Raw genomic sequence first — 18,974 nt, 5'->3', positions numbered from 1 at the left:
GCCCCGAAGGAATGTCGGCGGATTTCCTGAAACCCGACCCTGGCCGCCCGCCGGCCCGCCCGCCCCTCACCTGGACCTGATCCCTCGGGAATGGCAGGAGGGGCGCGGGGGCTCACCTGGGGGGCCGGGGTCAAGTCCTCCTTCCGCTCCCGCTCCAGGCGGCCTCTTGGAGCGGAAAGGGGGGTGGGTGGCAGGAGATCAAACCTTCTCACTCCTTCTCCCTGGCGACCTAGGCCAGTATCCCAAGTCCTCTGGCCTCAGTTTCCCCTTCCGCTTTTAAAAGGGTGCGGGTGTCCTTCCTTCCCTGTTGAGCTTTAAGAGGCGCCTGATTCCCCTGACGTCCCACCTCCCAGTCTTGGCAGGGTTCTGCTCACCTCTTTTTGCTTCTCTTGCTTGTCACCTGGGCCGACGCCCTTTGCCACCCTAAGCCTCAGTTTCTTCATCTGTAAATTGGACAAGGGCTACCACTACTTCCTTGTAACGTTGTTATAAGAAAATACTTGGGAACTGTTTTGTTTGGAATGAATGAAGAAAATTAATTGTGGAAGGCTTCAGCGCGCGGAGCTCTGGAATTGACATGTGTGGGCTTGAATCCTGGCTCTGCAGAGGAGTCCTGGGTACTAAGTTTCCCACCTGTGAAATGGGGGACAGTATTGGTCATAACCAACGGCTGTTTCCCAAAGCGCAGGTCTGGCGCCCGGTGGGTTAGACGCGGGGTTCCTTGGCTCTCGCGCAAACCACAGGCTGGAGGCCCCCGCTGCAGGGTCGCGGCGGCCTAGCCCGGGAGGGGCGGGGCGGGGCGGGGGAGGGGCCGCGCGAGGATCCAGATGTTCAGGGTCCGCCAGGCACAGCCGCGCCTGATTAAGCCACGTGGGGGCTGGCCGAGGCCGCGGAGATGAAAGCGCGGCGGCCTGCCGGGGGAGGGGGCGCGCTAGACTCCCCCTCCTCGTCCCCTCTTCTTTGGCCAGAACCTGCGGCGCCCTCTGACCGGCGGACCCCAAGTGGCTGCCGCCTCGTCTGCGGGGGCGGAGCACGGAGCATGGATGGAAGAAGTGCAAGCGGACAGGCACCTGCGCGGGGAACCCCAGGGAGTGGGGGATCATTTTTGCAGAGGACACAGGCTTAGAGGAGCGCCGCCACTCCCATGCCTGCCGGAGAGGAAACTAGGGGACCTCCTAACCCAAGATTCATGGGGCTACACTGTCACCCTAGAGTGAAGCAGTTATGGAAGCCAGAAGTGCCCCTGTTTGCCCCCAAGTTTTCCCACAGGATTTAGAAATTTTAGCAGTACTCCATCGCCCCATCAGCACCTGTGTCCCTCCCACTCAGCCTCAGGCTGAGGGACCCCCAGTCTGGGGAGAAGGGTCCAGATACCCCAGGTCTGTGGATCAGGGCTTGGTCAGAGTGAGGAGAGCGTGGGGGAACTCTGGAGGGTCCCAGAGGGCTTCCTAAAGGAGGCAAACTGCCCTCAAGTTACCATCCTTCTGATTTGGATATCAAAGGAGATGATGCCACAGACCTTCCCAAGGCCTTCTCTAATCCAGCCCTGCGACCCTCACGACCCTCCATCTCCACTCTCTGGCTGGGCTCCAGCCTGCCCACCACCCTCCTACTTCCTTTTCCAACAAGCTCGTCCCCGCCTAAGGCCCTTGCTGTTTCCTCTGCCTCGATTGTCCTCCTCGCGGGGCCAGCTCGAACGTCGCCTCTAGGAGGCCTTCCCTGATCCCCCTGGCAAATAGATCTCTCCTCTATCCTACCACTCTGCTTTTGGCCCCTAGAGATGACTGAGATTTCCTCCTCCATGGATACGAAGGAGGTGGGACAGATGGCAGGAGCCACGATCCACCTGCCTCGCCCCGCCTGCACCCCGACGGTGCGGCAGCGCCACTCCCCGCCCGTTCTCCGCATCCCCCACCCCCACTTCCCAGGCTGCCTCGCTCGGGTGACGTCAGCGACCTGGTCCCCGCCGCCGCCGCATCCTCCGCGCCTGCCAGGAGCCGGAGTCCCTCGCGCCCCTCGCGCCTGGCCTGGCCATGGCTTCCGTCACGCTGATGCCGCTCTTGCTGCTGCTGCTGCTGCTGCTGCAGCCTCCGCCCGCCACCCCCGCGCCGCCTGCCCGAGACCCCTTCGCCCCGCAGCTTGGGGACACGCAGAGCTGCCAGCTGCGGTGCCGAGACCGCTACCCTAGACCGCAGCCCCCTCAGGTGAAGCGTATGCAGCGCCAGCTAGAGGACCCGAGATCTCTCCGATGGGGGAGGGGTTGAGGATGCAATTTCCTCCACTGAGAGTAGAGACAGGGATTCCTCGGAGAGGGAAGGGGTCAGGGAAGGAGGATTCTCCAATGGGGGTGGGAACCTTTGGTGGGGGAAGGGCTGGAGTTCCTTTGACAGGAGCAAGGGCAGGGGACCGGGGTCCCTCCGATGGGGATGAGGATGTTCCTTCTGCGGGGGAGGGGCTGTGGGGTCCCTCCGATGAGGATTTGAAGATGAGGGTCCTTCCGATGAATGCGGGGCTGGGGGAGTTCCTACAAGCCTGGGGCAGGGAGGGGACTGAGGCTCCTGATGCCACCTCATGGGCTCTGGCTTCACTCTGCTGCGCAAGGACCTTTGGGGAGCCCAACCCCCACCTCCCTCAGGCCTGACAGTCCCCTTCTCCTCCCCCTCCACCCAAGCACCTTCCACACCCTCCTCCCTAGTCCCCCTCAGAGCTACTAGCCCCTACTGATAGCCTTACTGCCCCCCACCCCAGTCAGATCCCAATCTTCTCAGGCCTGAATGATGACAAAAACTCCTCCTCTGAGCCCCTCCTCCTTCTTCAGGCCTGAGAACCCCACTCAACCTCCCCCTTCTTCCCTGGAGTCTTGCGGTGGGGGTACTTCCCTTCATCTTCCTCAGTTTTCCAACCATTACCCAAACCCAGTGACCTCCATTGTTTATCTGTGGTATAAACACCCCCCACCTCCTCAGAGCTAAGAGCTCCTACTAATATTTTTAGCCTCCTCATCAACCTCCTCCCAACCTCCCTAGACCTGGCGGGAAACCAAATCTTGAACCTCCTCCCCTGAGGGCTTCGGATGCTGACTTCCTCCTGCTCCTCCCCTGGCCTGAACCCTACACCTCTGCTTCCAGGAGGAGCTGGAGAATTACCCCACTGAGTCTCTGAATGCGCATGACAGGGCCGTCCTGATCAGCGCTTGCGAGCGAGGCTGCCGCCTCTTCTCCATCTGCCGATTTGTTGCCAGGAGCTCCAAGCCCAATGCCACCCAGGCTGAGTGTGAAGCAGGTGAGGGCTGGCTGGGTGGGCCAGGGTGGGGAGAGGTGGCCTGGGAAGGGCTGTCCCCAAGTCACTCCCTCCTGTCCCCTGCAGCCTGTGTGGAGGCCTATGTGAAGGCGACTGAGCAGCAGGCCTGCAGCGAGGGCTGCTGGAGCCAGAACCCAGAGCCAGAGCCTGAGCCGGAGTCGGAGCAGAAGGTGGGCGCCTTACCACCTGTGGCCCCAGGCCCATCCCCGCCCTCTACCTGCCCCAATCTGCACTCATACCCAGAGTCTCCCAGGCTCTCCATTCCATTCCAAGCTTACTGGGTGTCCTTGATTAAGCCATATCACATCTCAAGCCTCAACTGTATCTCTGTGACTGGGAAATACTCCCTCTGCACCACCCCCCATCTCCCCCAACACAGCCACCCTTTACACTATTTATCAAGCATGTATCCTGGTCCAGCCTGCCCCAAATTTCTCATGCCACCCTGAGGCACCTGAGACCGTGCCACCCCTGTTTCATGCCCACACAGCTACTGCCCAAGGTCACACAGTTAGGGTTGTGCAGAAGTGGGATTTAAAATCACTGCCACCAGGGCTTGTGGCCACCCTTCACCTCACTCATCTTCAGTGCCACCAGAGCTGACCTCCATGCCAGTTACTGGCCTAAGCACATTCCTTGTGAGGAACATGTTGGGGGCCATTGTCGTGAGGGGGCTGGGGGCTCAGAATGGAGGTTCAGGGAGAAGCAGCCTCCCAAGCACACACATAACACCCCTCTCCTCACCCCAGGGAAAAAATTGCTCACTTATGATAATCCATGAGTGAGTCTAGACAACGCTGCACTGGGGAAACTGAGGCACAGAAAATCATTCATCATCATCATTACAGCCAGAAACCTATACGTTGGGCTTCCCTAGAAAGCCCTTTCCTCTCTTCACTCATTTTCCTCCATCTCCTCTAGGCCTTCACTGTTCATCAAAGTTCAGTGCACTATCATTCCTGCCTGCTCAAAGTTCTCTCCTGAAACTATCAAAATAAGAATAATAATGATGACTACATTTTTAATAATAGTGGCAACTGCAAATTAGGCACCTGTGCCATTGTCTAATTGAAATCTCATGCAACCCTATGAGGGAAGAGAATCATCCCAATCTTAGGGCTCAGAGAGGGCGATCCACTTTCCCAATGGCACACAGCCCTGTGTGCATTGTATGAAGCCATGTTGCCCCAAACCGCTTAGTGAATTTTGATCACAGTGAATTCTCCCACCTCCCCTCCCACTGGTTAATGCCCTACATTGGTGACATTTCTGTGCCTTGGGCCTCCCCTTGGCAGAGAAAGGTCCTGGAAGCTCCGAGTGGGGCCCTCTCGCTCCTGGACTTGTTTTCCACCCTCTGCAATGACCTTGTCAACTCGGCCCAGGGCTTCGTCTCCTCCACTTGGACATACTACCTGCAGACTGACAATGGGAAGGTGGTGGTGTTCCAGGTGAGGGATCTGGCAGAGGCCACACCAGAGTACTGGTTGGGTGGTCAGGGTATAAAGGTGGGATGCATTGGTTCTTGACTCATGGGATGCAAAGTCCACAGGTAGGCAAGCTTCAGGCACAGCTGGATCTAGGGGTAGAGTGTCTCACTCCATCCCTTGACTCTGCTGTCCTTTGGGGTAGCCTCATTCCCAGGCAAGTGCTTCCATCCTCACAGCAGGGTGGATGCCTGAGGCTCTAGACTACAACCTGTCTGAGGTATTAACTAAACTGAGATGTACTCCTATTGGCCCTGGCTGGGTCATGTGATGGCCTCTCAGCCAATCCCTGTAATTCTATTGGCTTGCCCTTAATCAGGTTCCTACTTCAGGAGCTGGAGGATGGGGTCAAGACAAATCAAGGGCCCACAATAGCAGGCAACAGCACCCCTGACATCACAGCCCACAGCCCCACAGAGGGTATCCTCTTTGTCCCCAGTGGAACTAGGTGCCAGCGGGCCATGGGACAATATAGTCCACACAGGGCACAGAGAGGTGTCTCCTAGGGCTAAGATGGTGCCTTTCTAAAGGGCTTCTCTGTGCTGTCTTGTTCCTGGCCCAGACCCAGCCTGTGGTAGAGAGCCTGGGGCACGAGGGGGCCCATCTGCAGCGAGTGGAGGTGACCTGGCGGGGATCCCACCCTGAGGCCTTGGAGGTGCATGTTGGTAAGGTCCAAGCCTAGACCAGTGTTCCTTCCACAGGTGGCTCCACTGCCACAAGGGCTCTTCCTGGCAAATGAACTCTCAAGGATTGGGATTTCCATCTCTAAACTCCTGGGGTTCCATGGTCCATGTCCCAGGGTTCCATGGTCCATCTCTCTGGGTTCCATGGTCCATCTCTCTGGGTTCCATAGTTCATCTCTCAGGATTCTTTGGTCCATCTCTCAGGGGTCCATGGTACATCTGTCAGGGTTCTGATCTATTCCAGGACTCCATGCCCCATTGCCCCAGGTCTTGGCCTTTTTTCTCCTCTCCATGGCTGCTTTCACCTCTTGGCAAAGGCCTGGAGACTGCTGAGAGGTGACCTGTTCTCTCAGACCCTGTAGGCCCTTTGGACAAGGTCAGAAAGGCCAAAATTCGAGTCAAGACCAGCAGCAAGGCCAAGGTGGAGTCTGATGAGCTGCAGGACAACGACTTCCTCAGTTGCATGTCCCGGTGGGTGGCAGAACCCTGGGGGTGGGGTGGGGTGGGGCCAGAGAGGAGGGTCTCTCTCACCCCACTAGGGCCACTGAACGTGCCTGCTGGGTGGGGCAGGCGCTCGGGGCTTCCTCGCTGGATCCTGGCCTGCTGTCTCTTCCTCTCTGTGCTGGTGATGCTGTGGCTGAGCTGCTCTACTCTGGTGACCGCACCCGGCCAGCACCTCAAGTTTCAGGTGGGCGGGGCCATTGGGCAGGGCCAGGTGGAGGGGTGGCAGGAGAACAGCTCCATATTCTGGGTAGGGCCACCCCCTTCCAAGGAAGCAGGGACCCCTGACTTGCTGAGTGATGTTAGGCAAGTTTCTTTACTCCTTTACGAAAAGGTGGAAACAACACCCACCCTTAGTAGAGGGGACCTGAGATCAGGGCGGGATCCCCAGCTCGGGGACTCATAGACCACCCTCCCTCTCTTCCTCCTCCTGCAGCCCCTGACTCTGGAGCAGCACAAGGGCTTTATGGTAGAGCCAGACTGGCCCCTGTACCCTCCCCCATCGCACGCCTTTGGGGATAGCCCCCCACCCTACAAGCTGAAGCTGGACCTGACCAAGCTGTAGGCCTGGGGCTCCATTGCCAAGGACTGGGGCTTCTCTGCCTCACTTGCCCTTTGCCTAGGAGTCCAGGCCAGGGCAGAACCATCCTTGGGCTCCTCCTCCCCTAAATTCTTCTCTCCCCAGCCCTGCCCCCACTCCCTGGATCCTGGGGTTCCCATGGCCCTGCTGAGGGTGCAGGGTCTGGCCTTAGTTCTCTCTGCCCCCTTCCCCCAGAGCATTACTTTTGTCTTCTATCGTTACTTTTGTCTTCTATTGTATAGCTTCTTGAGAATTGGAACCCCAGTTCTGTGCTGCCTATCTGCTTCCTCCTCTCTCCCCTCTCTGGGGGTCTGAGGCCGCAGGGGAGCTGCCTTGTGCTAGGGCTTTCCCTTTTCTCCCCGCCCCACCTGTGGAGATCTAGCCCCATGAGAGGACAGGACTAGAGGATGCCTGGAGGCAGGAGGTGGTGGGTAGCTTCATGCTGGGGGTGTGGATGAGCCTGGAGTTGCAGCACGGGGGTTGGGAGGAATAAACCCTGTATATAAAAAAACGTCTGGGACTGAGCCTGCTTCTGTTGGTCTTTTCGTTTGCCCCTTGGGGAGTGGCCTGAGCATGACCGTGACCCCTGCCCACCAGGCCCTTTCTGAGATGGGGGAAGGCCCTGGGAACTCCCTGAGGCTTGAGTGGTGCAAAACAGGTGCCATCTGGAAGGACAGTCTCTCTGCTACCCAGCCCACATCACTCTCCTAACCGGGGGAGTCTCTGGAGAAGTGACTTGTGCCACCTGCCTGGCCTGTGTGGGTCAGTGCCCTTTCCTGGGCCCACATGTCCCTCCTGTGAAATGGACAGGTCACTTCTTGAAAAGGACATTTGTTAATTTTGTCACCACTTGGCTTCCATCCTCCTTTCTTTTGGGAATGGAGCTCTGCCCCGTTGGAGGCTGGAGGCAACCTCAGGCCCCTTCCCACAAGTTCTCTCCCCTTCCCTACCCAAGGGGCCCAGACTTGGCATTCTTTCCCTGCACTTTGCATTCAAAAGGAGTCTTGAAAGACAGAAGCAGCCCAGGCCTGACCCCTGATGAGGCCACAGCCATGGCACTCCAACCTTCCTGTCCATTCTGCAGACTCCCCAAGATCCTTCCGATAAATCTTTTAGTTAAGTCAGCTGGAGTCATTTCTGTTGCTGGCAACCAGAGATGCCTGGCTGGTGGGGGCCACATCTCCTGGAAGAGTTTTGGATGTGGCCCATGATGGCCAGTGGGACAGAGGTTTCCTGGGGCTGATGGAGGCTTGTGGGTGATGGATGGTTGTTTGGGGGAAGGTGAGTTAGAGAGCTGAGTGGGACTAGTTCTCTGCCCCTCCACTCTTCACCCACCTTATATCCCTGGAGGTTGATTCACCTGGGCCCTCAGCCTTCTGCTAGTGTCAGCCGCAGGGGGCCACCAGCAGGAGGTGGAAGGAAGGAGAAGTCGAGGGGCTTCTCTCCCCATTTCCCTCCCTACATCCCCCAACCCAAGGCCATAGCTCCACCAAGTGAGCCTTCAGCTCCCTGCTGTTGCCCATCCTACATGCTTTACCACCCCATGTCAGTTACCCAATTCTGCTACACCTTTGCGAGTAGCCCCTTTATTACCACCCTCCTGAATCATCCATTCTGAGTGCCTCCTGCTCGCTACCAGGACCCTGCCTGATATGAACATCAGGACTCAACATAAAGGCAATTTAGGCTCCCAGGGGTTTTTTCTGGGCCTAGCGTGGGGTTTTGGAGTAGTCCCTAGGAACATTGTCAGGAAATAAGACCTGGGCAGAGGCGAGAAGCAACGGCAGGTCAGCGCTGCCCAGTAGAACTTTCCATGACGACGGAAACATTCTATATGTACCACTCCCAGCTGCACGGTGTTACAGAGCCCTTGCAAAGTGGCTAGTGCGACTTAAGGACTGCGTTTCTCATTTTCTTTAGCTTGAGTTGTTGTACATTTAAGGTTTTTCCTCTACTTTTTTTGTGGCGGTAAAAAATATGTAGCACATAAAATTTGCCGTTTTTGCCAACAGTTCAGTGGTATTAGGTATGTCCACAATGGTGTGCAATGATCACTGCTGTTAATTTAAATGGTGACCATAATTCCTCAGCCCAGCTCAAAGGGGACCTTGGCTGTCATTTCCCTTGCATACCCGCCCTGCCCCAGTCTCTCCATTTCAGTGGTTCTAGACACATGGATGGCGTCTTGATTCTTTGCTGTCCTCACTCTACCTTATCCCATCAGCAGGACCTGTCCCCTTAGCCTCCAGACCACAAGCTTCTCTGTATCTCCATGGCAACAACCAAGGTCCAAGCTACCAGTAATTCTCGCCCAACGAATGTGCTCGTCTCCTCTTGGGGATCCCTGTTTTCCCTCCAGCCACCTTCCAGCTTCATGCAGCAACTGGGGAGCTATTGGTATAAAGCAAATCTGATCCTAGACATTACCCCCTACTGAGGTTTAGTGCTGCCACGAGGAGCCCAAATATCCACAGGAACCAACAAGGCCCCCAGGATTTGGTCTAATTAACATTTCCAGAGGGGAGGATATAGCTCAGTGGTAGAGTGCATGCTTAGCATGCACAAGGTCCTGGGTTCAATCCTTAGAACCCCCAAATACATACATACATACATACATACATACATACATACATACATACATACATACCTAATTACCTCTCCCCCCAAATAATAAAGTACAACTATTAACATCTCCATATACTTCTATGGAGGCTTTGCCCCTTGCTCACTATGCTCCAGCCACATGGAATTTTTCTGGATTCCTCAAGCCCACCTTGTTCCTTCTAGCCCCAGGGCCTTTGCACTTGCATTTCCCTTAGCCAGGAACTCCCTCGAAGCCCTGCTCTATCCAAGTTCTCAACAAAAAGGGCTCTTCCTTAGCCAAAGACATCCCTGCCACCCTGGACTGGGCCAGCATCCCCTGTCATACCAATGTTCAGCTCCCTGTTTGTCTTCCCTGTGCTTACCACATTTACAGTTTCCTTTTTCTAAAAAACAACAATCATTTTATTTGCTCACCATTCTGTGGGTACATGGTTTTTTCATTCACTTGTCCAGTACCTGTACTAATATAGCTCAAACACCTGGTGCTGGCCAGAACACTCAGTGCATTTGTAGTTGATGAATAATTATTTGTTTCAATGTTGGCTTCCTTTAACATAATTTTATAAGCTCCATGAGGGAAGCTCCCAAAGGTCTCATGTGACCTGGCATGGAGAAGGTTATCAGTAATTATTTTTACCTGGCTGTCTCCCTGCTTCTCTGTCAGACCTCAGAAGCAGCTTCACTTGGTCAAGTCCATTCCCTACATGGGATCTGACCTTGTCCCTCTCCAGCAGGCTCCCTGTTGCCCACAGATACCACCTAATTTCCTCTGCTTTCCGTTTAAGGGCTTTTAATTCCCCTTGCTAAGCTGGCAGCCACCTCTCTTGTTATGTCCCTCCCACCTTTTGGTCTGAAGACATAGTGGGCTTCATCCTCACTGTTTTCTGCAGTCACATCAATGGCCCAGCCTTCAGATCTTTGCTATAGCTGTTCTTTCTGCTCAGAATGCCATCACAGACCTGGTAGGACTCTACCTGGCACTCATCACTCTCTTCTTCCTTTCTAATAGAATTCTGGTTTGGTTTGATCAAACCTATGTGGCTCAGGGGAAGTTGAGCAGCATAACTCAAGCCTCCTGGGGTATCGGTGGGATTTACTGGGAGAGAGACATCCCCTGGGATTGCTGAGCTGTGAGGATGTGAGTCTGAAGCTGCCAAGGGCTGTTTGTCACTACGACAACAGAGTCTGCTGGAGGATGGAGAGAGATAATGTCTTCACGCCATTGCTGGAAGTCCTGGATCAAGCTGTGCCTGAAGCCATCATGTCCCTTGATTTTTAGCTTAAGCCAATTTGTGTTGGACTCCTTGAAACTTGTGACTGATTCCTCTCTCTTTGTCTTCTCTCCCCTCTCTCAAGACTGAGCTGCAAGGGCAGAGAGTTTGCTTGTTTGCTGCTGTGTGTCTACTGTATTAATTCTTGAAGCCCTGGTGACCAGCCCAGGGCTGGGCCCAGAGTGGACATCTCATAGATGAAGAATGAATAATGCCAGATGGTGCGGGTAGAAACCATGAGCACTACACTATTGGTGTATGGAGATGAGAGAGGAGTTCCCTCCAAGCAGGTGGTGAGTGATGTCTGCCTGGAAGAGGCGGCAGCTGACTTGGACTTTGAAGAATGGGTAGAATCCATGAAGAAGGGAGAGTGTTCCAGGTTCATGGATGTGTGTGTTGGAGGGATGTGTGTGCATTCAGAGAAAAATAATGCCTGCTCACATCAACTGCCCTTCTAAAGGCTTCATGGGGGAGGGCTCCCAAGTGCCAAGTGAAGACTATTCCGGAGTCTCAGGAGAGAGGGGGACATTTGCCTCCATCCAGGGCTCCTCCCAGAGCCAGGGACCTGCAGAGCTGACCCACAGATGAGTCCTGACTTGCTGCAGCTCTCTGAGCCTCAGTTTCCTCATCTGCTCCCAGATCTATGAGCCATCTGGGAACCGCCCTCTGTGGTCTTCCCTCCACCTTCCTCTTGCACCCCATTGCAGACCTGGTGAAGGGTGGGTGGGTAGCTGGTGTTATGGCAACAGGCAGGAGCTCCTACGTGTCCGGATAGCGAGGGTTGCCATGGCAACTGGCGGTCCTGGTTCCCTGGCAACAAGCCTGAGTTCAGAGACTAGGGGTGGGAAGGGAAGGAGGGAGGTGTCTCTGGAGACTCTCTGTAAATGCTTGGAGGGCAGAATGGAGACTCATAGCTTTCCCTGCTGTGGGGGGATGTTTAGGCCAGATCCCAGCTGGGGGTTGCGCAGGTCCCTGCTCAGGGCCAGCTGTGAGCCCAGCAGGGAAGCTGAAGCCTCTAGGGATCCTGGGTCACATGACACTGCCCACCACACTCTTCACACCCAGCCTACCAGGCTCCATGTGGCTTCTGGCATGCTCCCTCCTCAGGATTCCCATACAGTCTGTTCCCTCTGGTTAGAAGTCTCTGCTCTTTTCCTGGCCAGCTCTTCAACTTGAATGTCCTTCCTTGACCTCCTGGCTCAGCCCAGACCCCTTAAATCACTACGCCCCAACTGAAGCCTTTATCATGTTGACAATTAAGTTATTGCTTCTTTGCTTGTGTGATGATTGGTTTAATAAATGTTCCCTCTGCCAGATGCGACACTGTAGCAGTCTCGGTCACAGCTGTGTCCCACACACTGAGGAGGCTGTTCTCAATACATCTTTGTCAACACTCTCTCTGCTAACTCCAAGCCTTGCCCACATTCCCCTAGCCAATGTGGTCTTGTCCCTGTCCCTCAGGCTCTTTCTGGCACCTAGCTTGGGCCACACATATTATCCACCTAAAATGTTCAGGAACATTCTGGGCCCTTCCACAATGTTCTGGAATGTCCCAGAACACCCTAGAACATTCTGTCTCCTGCCTTTATTAAAGCTGGGACATCATCTCCTCAAAGAGGCTCTCTCTAACCTCCTGGCTAAAGCACTCCTTCCCCTTTTGGTGTCATCCCCTGGCCTTTGTGGCAACTATCACCATCTGGAAAGGTCTTGGCCATTGATTGGTTTGTATATCTCAGGTTTGTCCTTCCCATTAGGGGAATATTCTGGAACATGAGGGGCAGGAATCGTGTCTGGTGTGCTTACAGTTGAATCCCTACTACCTGGTGTATAGCAGGTGCATAATAATTGCTTGTTGATTGAATGGAAGGATGAAGTGATGAGATCAGGAGGTGGTGATGAGCTCCAGGGTAGGACAGCTCTGACACTCTCCTGCTGGAACTTTGGGTGAGTTCCTTACCTCTCTGAGCCCAAGGGTTTTTCTTTTCAGTTGAGGTGTAATTTACAAACAGCAACGAGAACCCATTTTTCCTGTATAGCTCTGTGACCCAAATGCAGGGCACTCCCAGCCCCCAGGGCTCCCGTGAGCTCCCTTTCAGTCACCTCCCAGAGGCAGCCCCAGGTCTGACCTCTATCTCCTTGGCTCCATCTGACCTGTTTCATTTTTGTTTAATCAACCTGCTTTAAGGAGGCAAAAGTTACATTTAATAATGCAACCGTTTTAAGTGCTCAATGAGTTTTGACAAGTGTAAACTGCCTTGTTGTCCCATAATCAAGATAGAGAACATTTCCATTACCCCAGGGTCCTGTTCCCCTTTGTGGTCACTGCTTTGCCTCCCTAATGATTCACACCAGGTCACCCCCTGGCCCAACCTCTTGTCACCATAGATTAGTTGTGGCCTGTTTGTGAGCTTCACATAAATAGAATCATAATATGTGTCCATTTTGTGCCTGTTTCTTTTGCTCAGTGCTGGTGAGATCCCTTGTGGGATGCATGTAGCAGTTGGTAATTCTTTTCCCTTGCTGCATAGTATTCCACCAGTGAACACATTGTTGTTTGTTTATCCAACAACCTGTTGATGAACCTTTGGGCTGTTTTCAGTTTGAGGCTACCATGACCTTTGTGTTTACATCTTTTGGTGAAACTGTCCTCTTTTCTGTTGGATAAATATCTATAGTGGTTTGATTGGTGTCCCTATCTCCTTCAATTCATGCCCACCTGGAACCTCAGAATGTGATCTTATTTGGAAATTGGGTCTTTGCACATGTAATTTAGCTAAGAATCTAGGTGACATCAAACTGGATTAGGGTGGGCCACAGATCCAATGAGAGTGTCTTGGTAAGAGACAGAAATGAAAACACAGAGAGACATGAGAAGGTCATGTGGAGATGGAGGCAGAGATCGGAGTGATGTAGCCACAAGTCAGAGAGCACCCAAAATTGCAGACAACACCAGAAGCTGGGACAGAGACATGATTCTCCCACAGAGCCCCTCAAAGGAACCAACCCCGCCAATATCTTGATTTTGGACTTCTGGCCCCCTGAACTGTGAGAGAATACATTTCTGTTGTTTTAAACTATCCGGTTTGTAGTCATTTGTTATGGCAGCCCCAAGACACTCATAAAATAACCAAGGATGGAATCACATTCTCTTTCACAAAATATTGCCAAATGGCTGTCCCAAGTGGTTGTACCAATTGACATTCCCACCAGCTGAGTGGAAGACCCATTGCTTCGTCATCTCTAAAACGGGAACATTAATACCCATTTGGCGTGTGGTGAGGATACACGAGGGTCCAATGCATAGTTCTGGGCATTGAAAACACTCTGTAAATGGTCACTAAAAAAAAAAAGTTGCAGAGAAGGTGCAAACTCAACTCCATCTGTCTTCAATGTTGGGTCTTGCTGCCCTTCCCTAGAACAAGTCACATACAGGGAACTCAGGGTGGGGTTCCTTTCCTCCTGTAGGAGGAGCCAGTGGGGGTGGGGTCTGGGGTAACAGTGGGGACACTGGGAGGCCTGAGAGAGGCTGTAGGGCTGGAATCAACTAAGGAAAGCCAGAGCAGAGCCAGCACAAGAAAAATCTCATTCATTCATTCACCAACAGATGTGCTGCCAATAGATGCTGGATGAGAGATGCTGGGACCCTGGCAAGGCCCCAAACTGGACATAGGCAAGGCAGCCAGACTGGGCAGAGGGGACATGAGAGCTCTGCTGGGCAGTCAGGAAGACTTCCTGGAGGAAGATACCTGCAGTGGTTGTGAAGAATGTGAATGTGGGAGGGTGTGCAGGACACTTACCATCCTGTCTGCCATGCCAGAAGTCTTAAATCAAAGTGTTATCAGCTGGGGGAGGGTAGAGCACATCCTTAGCATGCATGAGGTTCAATCCCCAGTATCTCCACTTAAAAACAAACAAAAAAACAAACAAACAAACAGACAACCCAAATTCTCTTCCTCCCCACCAAAAAGTGTTGGCAGCTGTGTGCCCTCAGAAGACTCTAGAGGAGGATCCTTCCTTGTTTTTACCAACTCGGATAGCCCCTGGCATTCCCTGGCTTGTGGCTCCATCACTTCAATCTCTGCCTCTGTCTTCATATGGCCTTGTCTCTGAATTTCCCTCTTCTTATGAGGACACCAGTCACTGAATTTAGCCCCGCCCACCCACCACAATCCAGGATGATCTCATCTTGAGATCCTTACGTTAATTATATCTGCAAATACTCATTCCAAAAAAAGTCGTCTTTTGAGGTTCCAGGTGGACGTGTCTTTGGCCAGGGGACACCATTTAACCCAGTACACTGAGTGTTCAATTTCTTTTCAGTGAGACTGTTCACCTGGGGGTAGGACTGTTTTTGTCTTGTTTGGAGCATGTGCTCTATGTCCATCACAGGCTCTGGTGCACAGGAGGCAATCAGTAAGTGCTTGTTTTTTTTGTTAGATTGTTTGTTTTTAATTTATTTTTGGGGGGTCATTAGGTTTATTTATTTATGTTTTAATGGAGGTACTGGGGATGGAATACAGGACCTTGTGCATGTTAAGTACTCACTCTACCATTGAGCTATACCCTCCCCCCCAGTAAGTGCTTTCTGAATGCTTGAATTCAAGACACGGGAAAGGGAGGCAGCAAGGGGGGCTGGAGAGGGCATAAGCCTGGGAGTCAGAGAGTGGGGGTCCCATTTCCTGTTCCTGAGCCTTGGTAGGCCACTTCCACTCTCTGAGCCTCATGCTCCCCACTTTACAAGGTTGTTGAATGGATGAGGGTCAAAGTCTGAAGGTCACCAAGTACCCAGTAGGACCTTAGGTAAAGTATAGCTATGGTGGTGGTAGGGGGAGGGTGACCCTGGCAGGTAACATTCTAGACCGCAGGTAAAATTAGAGAAGGTGGACCCAGAGCAGACCTGACGCTGGAGGTATGGTTCGCTGGGGTGATGTGGAGAGAGCAAGATTAAGGGCAATTATATTTATTTGTCACTGAGCCCTGTTCACAATCCTGGAGGGAAGTGGTTTATATGTCCCTCTTTTTTTTTCCCTCATTGAGGTGAAATTCACATAATGTGAAATTAACCATTTTAAAGTGAACAATTCAGTGGCATTTAGTACATTCATAATGTTGTGCAACCATCACCTCTGTCTAATTCCAGAACATTTCCATCATCCCCCAAAAGAAACCCTGTTCCCATTAGCAGCCACTCCCCACCCCTCCTCTCCCTGCCCCTGGCAACCACTAATCTACTTTCTGTCTCTATGGATTTGCCTGTTCTGGACATTTCATATAAACGGAATCATACAAAAGGTGACCTTTTGTGTCTGGCTTCTTTCACTCAGCATATTTTCTAGGTTCATTCACGTTGTAGTGTGTGTCAGAGCTTCATTCTTCTTATGGCTGAGTAATAGTCCATTGTGAGGATGGACCACATTTTGTTTATTCTTTCATCACTTAGGCTGTTTCCTCCTTTTGGCGATTGTGACTAACGCTGCTGTGAACATGTGTGCATGTGTATTTGTTTAAACACCCGATTTCAATCCTCTTGGGTGTATGCCAATTTTAAAGATGAGAAAACTGAGGCTGAGAGGGGATGAGTCAGTGGTGAAGAGTATGGATTTGGAATGAGATGAAATTTGGATCTGGCTTGAGGCTGGGCTCTGCCAGACACTCAAATGTGACCTTGGGTCTGGGGAGCTACCAGGACCTCTGGCTCACAGGAAGAAGCTTCTGGGAGAAACTGTTGCAACAACACTGGGTTCATAATGGCCATTATATTATTAATAGTAACAGTAGGGGAGCTGGGACTCCTCCCCTTGCCCAGAGCCCACTCCTACTGGGGATCAGTCACTGAGGCCTACTTTGCTACTCTGCACGAGGGCCTCTGGTGTTGGCTCACCTCTCGGCAGTAGTCCTGGCCCTGCCTGGCTGTGGACTGGTGTCTGCTCGCACCACTCAACTGAGGTGGGGGGTCCCAAGAGCTCCCTCTGACTCAGCCTCTCAGACAGCCTACTCCCTAAGGGTGCAGAGCCCAAAGCCCTCGCCATGTGACTGGAGGAGCCCCTCCCTCTCTCTGCCCTTGAACTTCTTAGCCATCCAGGTCCCAATCATTGAGCATCTTTGGAGGCAGCAGTGGGAGTTAGAAATCGGTGATTCTTTTCTTTGGGACAGTTAGCAGCCCATGGCACATATACTGTGGACATCTGAGTATCAGTCTCAGAGCCTTTTTGGAGGAAGGGGGACTAATTCATACCAAGGGAAGGATTGAGTTCATTCCCATTTCACAGATATGGAAATTGAGATCCAAGACAACCTAGGAGTTATTGTACAGCCAAGAGTCACATGGATTTGTTTACGGAATGTATATTTACCTAATGTGCTGGGTGCTGCCCAGGGCTCTATGGAGTGGCCAGGAGGAAAACAAATGATAAGCAAGAAAAGAAAATGCATGACAGTTCCTTAAAAAGTTCTTCATAGAGCTAACCTGGGATCCAGCAATTCTGCACCTAGGTATGTGCCCCAAAACAGTGGAAACGGGGATTCTGAGAGATACTTGTACATGCACGTTCACAGCAGCACTAATCACAGCTGCCAAAAGAGGGACAACCCAAATGTCCATCAATGGATGAGTGAATAAAGAAAATGTGGTCCATCCATATGATGGAATATTTCTCAGTCATAAAAAGAAATGAAGCCCTGACACATGCTACCATGGGAATGAACCTCAAAAACTTCATGCTGAGTAAAGTGCACTAGACCCAGAAGGGCATATATGATTCCATTTATATGAAATGTTCAGAACAGGTAAATCCATAGGGACAGAAAGCAGATTAGTGGTTGCCAGGGGCTGGGGGAAGGGGAATGGGAATGACTGCTCATGGGAACAGGGCTTCCTTTTGGGGTGATGGAAATGTTTTGGAACTAGATAGACGTGCTGATTGCATGATATTAGCAATGCACTAAATGCATTAGACATGAATGCACTAAATGCCATTGACTTGTACACTTTAAAATAGTGAACTACATCTCAATTTTAAAAAAAGGGAAATCTAAAATACAGAGTTTGGTAAATAGAAAGATCAGTTGGGGCTGGGGGACAAAGTGTGGGTGTGGGAGAGGGAAAATGCTGACAGCAGGCATGGAGTTAGGGCTTATTATCTGAGTCGCCCTGAGGGTCACTGATTGTTTATTTTCTCCCAGTCTCTGCTCTGTTCCACAAGGACATTTTAAAGATGGGAAAACTCATGTGTAAATCTGGAGCAATCCACTCAAGGCCTTGAGGCTTTTAAGTGGATGAACAACAAGTTTATGCTATAACAAGTTCATGCTGCATAGTGCAGGGAACTATATTCAATATCTTCTAGTAACTTATGGTGAAAAAGAATGTGAAAATGAATATATATATATATGTTCACATATGACTGAAGCACTATGCTGTACACCAGAAATTGACATAACATTGTAAACTAACTATACTTCAAAAAATTTATATATATATATACAGGAAAAATAAAAAAAAGAAGTGGATGCAGAACTAAGGATAAATGCAAAGATAGTGAGCATTTATTGGAGGCTGGCCAGTCCAGTTTATAGAGAGGCAGAGGAGGCGCTGGGAGTGTCAGCATCTTGTGCTGATGCCATGAGGCTGTAGGAAAGCAAGGGATCTCCTAACCCCTAGACATCAATTTCCTCCTCTGTAACATCTGGGGGTTATAAGGAGGCCTCGAGACTCTGACCTGGGGCCCTGATTTCCACAGCTGGTCCAGAGAGGGAGAGCAGGTGGTAAAGCCTTTGCCTCTGGGAGAGCCGTGCCAGCTGTGCGCCAGATGGCGGCCAGACCTGTGGACACTGCCTGCCATGTCCCTTCCTGTGGGCTCTGTCCGACCACAGGTCATTGTTGGGTGAGGGTGTGCAGTAACCTTGGTGGGTCCGTGATGTCCTCAACTGTCCGTGCTGCATTTGAATCAGGCTCAGGCCAAGAACCCTGGGGGAGATCCCTGGCCTCGCTTGGCCTCACCCCCACATCCCAACTGTTGTATCTCCTGTTGGCTCCACCTGCAAAGTACATCCTAGCTGGGATCACCTCCCATTCCTCCATGGCCACCACCCTGGGATGAGCACCATCTTTTGGCCAGGAAATCTTGCCTCCTAAGTAATGTCCCTAATTCAAGATATCGCCCCAACTGTCGGTGTTGGTTACATTCCCTCTTCTCACAAGCCCCCTCTCTTTCCTCATTTCACAAAGAAGAAATGTCTCCACAGTGATCTACAAGGGCTTCCATGACCTAGAGCACCCCTCATTGCTGCCAATCCTGTCTTCTCTTCCCCTCTCCTTTTCCCTCATTTTCCCCCACCAGGCAACACTCTAGACATGATCCTACCTCAGAGCCTTTGCATTGGCTGTCCTGTGCCACGTAATCTTGAAGAAGCACTTAGTACATCCACGGACCATGCATCTGCAGTGTGCTACACGTGAGTGCACAGCAAGGGACCCAGGGAATCTCTTCTTGCTTATCTTCGACTGTGTGTCTGACACGTGGGTCAAATCTGAGTGTTTATGAAGTGTGCG

At 52.1% G+C, this 18,974-nt stretch overlaps 1 protein-coding gene across 2 annotated transcripts; it reads left to right on the top strand.

Annotated features, from left to right (window-relative positions):
• The first annotated feature begins 1,943 nt into the window (after nt 1–1,943).
• On the top strand, nt 1,944–7,055 carry TMEM59L (transmembrane protein 59 like). Of its 2 annotated transcripts, XM_006186251.3 has the most exons (8): nt 1,945–2,204; nt 3,129–3,282; nt 3,367–3,470; nt 4,596–4,748; nt 5,347–5,449; nt 5,821–5,938; nt 6,038–6,155; nt 6,405–7,055. In XM_006186251.3, exons 1-8 carry the CDS (start codon nt 2,034–2,036, stop codon nt 6,531–6,533), a joined length of 1,050 nt encoding a protein of 349 aa, XP_006186313.2. In that variant the 5' UTR covers nt 1,945–2,033; the 3' UTR covers nt 6,534–7,055. The 2 variants fall into 2 exon arrangements, with proteins under 2 accessions (XP_032321118.1, XP_006186313.2); XM_032465227.1 differs by lacking the exon at nt 4,596–4,748 and having other exon boundaries at nt 1,944–2,204; nt 6,405–7,041.
• The last annotated feature ends 11,919 nt before the right edge of the window (nt 7,056–18,974 follow it).

Source organism: Camelus ferus, chromosome 22 (genome assembly GCF_009834535.1).
Source record: "Camelus ferus isolate YT-003-E chromosome 22, BCGSAC_Cfer_1.0, whole genome shotgun sequence".
NCBI classification, from domain to species: Eukaryota; Metazoa; Chordata; class Mammalia; order Artiodactyla; family Camelidae; genus Camelus; species Camelus ferus.
Note: the sequence above shows the minus strand (reverse complement) of the source record. Positions and strands in the feature narration are given on the sequence as shown.

Coding starts and splice junctions, on each gene's coding strand:
- TMEM59L (XM_006186251.3), top strand. CDS start 2,034: ATGGCTTCCGTCACGCTGATGCCGCTCTTGCTGCTGCTGCTGCTGCTG. Junction 2,205..3,128: donor CTAGACCGCAGCCCCCTCAG/GTGAAGCGTATG, acceptor CTCTGCTTCCAG/GAGGAGCTGGAGAATTACCC. Junction 5,939..6,037: donor TTCCTCAGTTGCATGTCCCG/GTGGGTGGCAGA, acceptor TGGGTGGGGCAG/GCGCTCGGGGCTTCCTCGCT.